This window comes from Triticum aestivum, chromosome 1A, assembly GCF_018294505.1.
Source record: "Triticum aestivum cultivar Chinese Spring chromosome 1A, IWGSC CS RefSeq v2.1, whole genome shotgun sequence".
Classification (NCBI taxonomy): Eukaryota; Viridiplantae; Streptophyta; class Magnoliopsida; order Poales; family Poaceae; genus Triticum; species Triticum aestivum.
The window spans coordinates 501,228,688-501,231,888 of NC_057794.1; the positions used below are offsets into that span (position 1 = coordinate 501,228,688).

General features: G+C 51.9%; 1 protein-coding gene across 1 annotated transcript; it reads right to left on the bottom strand.

Annotated features, from left to right (window-relative positions):
• Positions 1-1,763: 1,763 nt before the first annotated feature.
• LOC123060643 (uncharacterized) lies at positions 1,764-2,936 on the bottom strand. Its single transcript, XM_044483445.1, has 3 exons — positions 2,524-2,936; positions 2,322-2,438; positions 1,764-2,247 (listed from the first exon to the last, which is right to left on the bottom strand). The coding sequence occupies exons 1-3, from the start codon at positions 2,842-2,844 to the stop codon at positions 2,170-2,172; spliced, it is 516 nt and encodes a 171-aa protein (XP_044339380.1). The 5' UTR covers positions 2,845-2,936; the 3' UTR covers positions 1,764-2,169.
• Positions 2,937-3,201: the final 265 nt, after the last annotated feature.

Consider the following 3,201-nt stretch of genomic DNA (forward strand, 5'->3'; position numbering starts at 1 on the left):
GAGAGGTATTTTTGGCCTCAGAGATGCAAAAGATAGTTATTTTGCATACGTCTACATAGTGAGATGGGCATGTGCAGTGAAAGCGAGCTGGTTCGCATACGTCTACGTAGTGAGATGGGCATGTGCTGGGCAACACATCAATTAAGCTGCCAGTTTGTGTGCTTTCGATCTACTTATGTGCTTCATCTAGCTTTGTTTGGATGAATCAATCTAGTGTGGTCTAAAACTAACGAGCAGTATATGTTTGCATTTCCATGAAGAAAAGTATATGCTTATATATATATATATATATATATATATATATATATATATATATATATATATATAAAGTTGGTGCCAAATCAAGGTGTGGCGGCTGCCACACCTTGCCCATTGGGCTCCTCCGCCAGTGACCGTCCAGCAAGCTTACGATGGAATTACTCACGCACGGCGGTGAGCATTATGAAATTGATGATGGAGGAAGGTTGATGATGACGATGGCGGCGGATTCCTCTCTCTGGAGCCCCGAACAAACTCCAGATCAGCCCCTCGAGAGTGTTTAGGGCTTGGCGGCGGCTCTGTATCGTAAAACGCGATGAATCCTTCTCTGTGATTTTTTCCTCCCCGAAAGTGAATATATGGAGTCAAGGTTAAGGTCGGTGGAGCGTCAGGGGGCCCACGAGGTAGGGGCGCACCCAGGAGGTAGGGCGCGCCCCCACCCTCGTGGCTAGGGTGTGGCCCCCCTGACGTGAATCTTTATTCCAGTATTTTTTATATATTCCAAAATAATTCTCCGTTGATTTTCAGGTCATTCCGAGAACTTTTATTTCTGCACAAAAATAACACCATGGCAATTCTGCTGAAAATAACGTCTGTCCGGATTTGTTCCATTCAAATCATGCAAGTTAGAGTCCAAAACAAGGGCAAAAGTGTTTGAAAAAGTGGATACGACGGAGACATATCAATCACCTCCTCACCCGAGCTCGACGTGGCTCCATCGCTGATATACAGCTTTGCGGACCTCCAAGGTGGCTCACCAAAAGTGAAGCCATTGCCGTTGAACGAATCAGATCGGGGCAACACCCTGGACACGCCATCGAACTCCAGATCTGACACCCCACCACGACTAAGGCGCCGAAGGAGGAAACCATATCTGCCATCCACGAACCACGAACCCAGCACACGTTCCGTCTTCTAGATGTCGTTGATGCAGACCACAATCTGCATCCGCTCCTAAACTACCTCCCAAGCTCCACGCCGCCGCTGGAACAAACGTCGTCGCAACGACGGAGCACGAGGAGACAGGTCCACCACGAGGATGCCGCCGTCGCCACGCCATCCTTGCTTGGAAGGAGGTGTTTATGGCTTATTGGCTTAACTGTATTTTCGCCTTCATCCAAGATTGTATTTCTCGTGATTGTTACCAACATTTGGTTAATCAATAAAGCTCCTCCCCCGCAAAAAATAATGATCAATAAAGATCCTAATTTGCAAAAAGAAAAGGACACCTACGTAATCAGAGGACATATATAAAACAATGCATCTAGAGTGACAAGACCCAACTGCCCCAAGGATCTATTTAGTTGGTCTTGAACGCTGGGAAGAGACAAGGACATGGTCGCTAGACATGCATTCAGCATGGCAACAAATGTAATTACCCCCTAGCCTCGTGAGGGTTTATGCTCGATTATGTTAACATTAAGCACAACCAGCAAAAAAGGCTGGTACTCTAGAACAAAGACGATTACATGTTAAAGAAAATGAAACTTCAGAGCAAAGGCGACTTTGCGCAGCAACTTGCAAGTGTGCATTGATGGATTCGATATATTCATGAGCCTTCATATACACACTCACAACGATATCTCAGGGAAAACTGAACGGAGACACTTCCTCCATTCAAACGCAGAGTTCAGACGGCGAATGCTCCATGTGCAGAGGAGGGAGGGAGCAGGCAAGATCTTCTGCTCTTAGTCCACCTGCTGCTGCTTTTCCAGTGCTAACCCATCTGCTCTGCTCGATCGGCAACAAATTTACCAAAAACGAATACTACTAAGTACCACTACCTCTGTTCATTAACATAAGACGTTTTGGCAGTTCGAATTAAACTGCCAAAACGTCTTGTATTAATGAACACAGGGCGTACATCATAAGTATGTTCAGCGTGTTCATTGCTCTCCCAAGAAAACCAAATCAGAGGAAGCCGTCCCTGCGGTCCTGCTCCTCGGCGTCCTTGTTCGCCGTCTGCACGGCCTTGTACCACAGATACCCCTGGAATCCAGACAACTCCTCGATCAAGAAGTGCAAATTTAGTGTAGGATCGATCTGATAAAAGATGGACGTACGGAGGTCGGGATGCCGGTGACGGCGAAGAAGCCGAGGATGGGCGCGTAGAGCGGGCTGTCGGTGCCCACCACGCCGAACACCGCCCGCCCGTTCGTGTACTCGAATATCGACCCGATCTGCACGCGGACGCGACGGTCAGCGGATCCCTTGAGCGGAGGAGGAGGAGAAGAAGGGGGATAAAGAAGGGTTGGAGGAACGTACGGCGGCGATGGCCGTCACGGCGGACGCGAGCAGGTAGGCGTAGAACGGGACCTGGGCGGCCTCGCCGTCCTGCCCCGAGGCCCCGCCCTCGTCGCGCGCCCACGGCGGGGCCTCGTCGGAGCCCGGCCGGGCCCAGGAGGGGACCTTCTCGTCCGCCTTCTTGCCCGACGACTTGGCGGCCGCGACCACCAGCCTTCGGCGCGACGACGACGGCCGCGTCGCGCACGGCGCGGCGCCCGCTTGGGAGGCGAGGCGAGGTTCGGGCTTCCGGCTCGGGCCGACGCAGCGCGAGCCGCAGAGGGAGATGGCTGCCGCGGCCATGGATGGATGCGAGCGCGAGGTCTTGCGGTGGGAGCTTGGAGCGCGGTGTGTGTGGAATCGACCGGGCGAGTGTGGATAGGACGTGCGCGGCGCACGGTGCACGGTTCGTCCTCCAGGAAGGTGGTCATCTGGGCCTACGTGCCTGAACGGGCCGGCCCGATTAGCAAAGGGCACAGCCCATTTACTAATCGGGACTTGGTGGGCCGTGCCATGCCCGGTTAGACGTGTCGAATATTGCATGATCCAGGAAGCCGTACTGCTCAGATGCTCAGGTCAAAATACTATCTACTAGATCGTCACTTGGCTCTAATCCATCACTACTGCTTGTAACGAGAATTGGATTCCAACAGTGGAAGG

Coding starts and splice junctions, on each gene's coding strand:
- LOC123060643 (XM_044483445.1), bottom strand. CDS start 2,844: ATGGCCGCGGCAGCCATCTCCCTCTGCGGCTCGCGCTGCGTCGGCCCG. Junction 2,439..2,523: donor CCGTGACGGCCATCGCCGCC/GTACGTTCCTCC, acceptor GTCCGCGTGCAG/ATCGGGTCGATATTCGAGTA. Junction 2,248..2,321: donor TCACCGGCATCCCGACCTCC/GTACGTCCATCT, acceptor TCTGGATTCCAG/GGGTATCTGTGGTACAAGGC.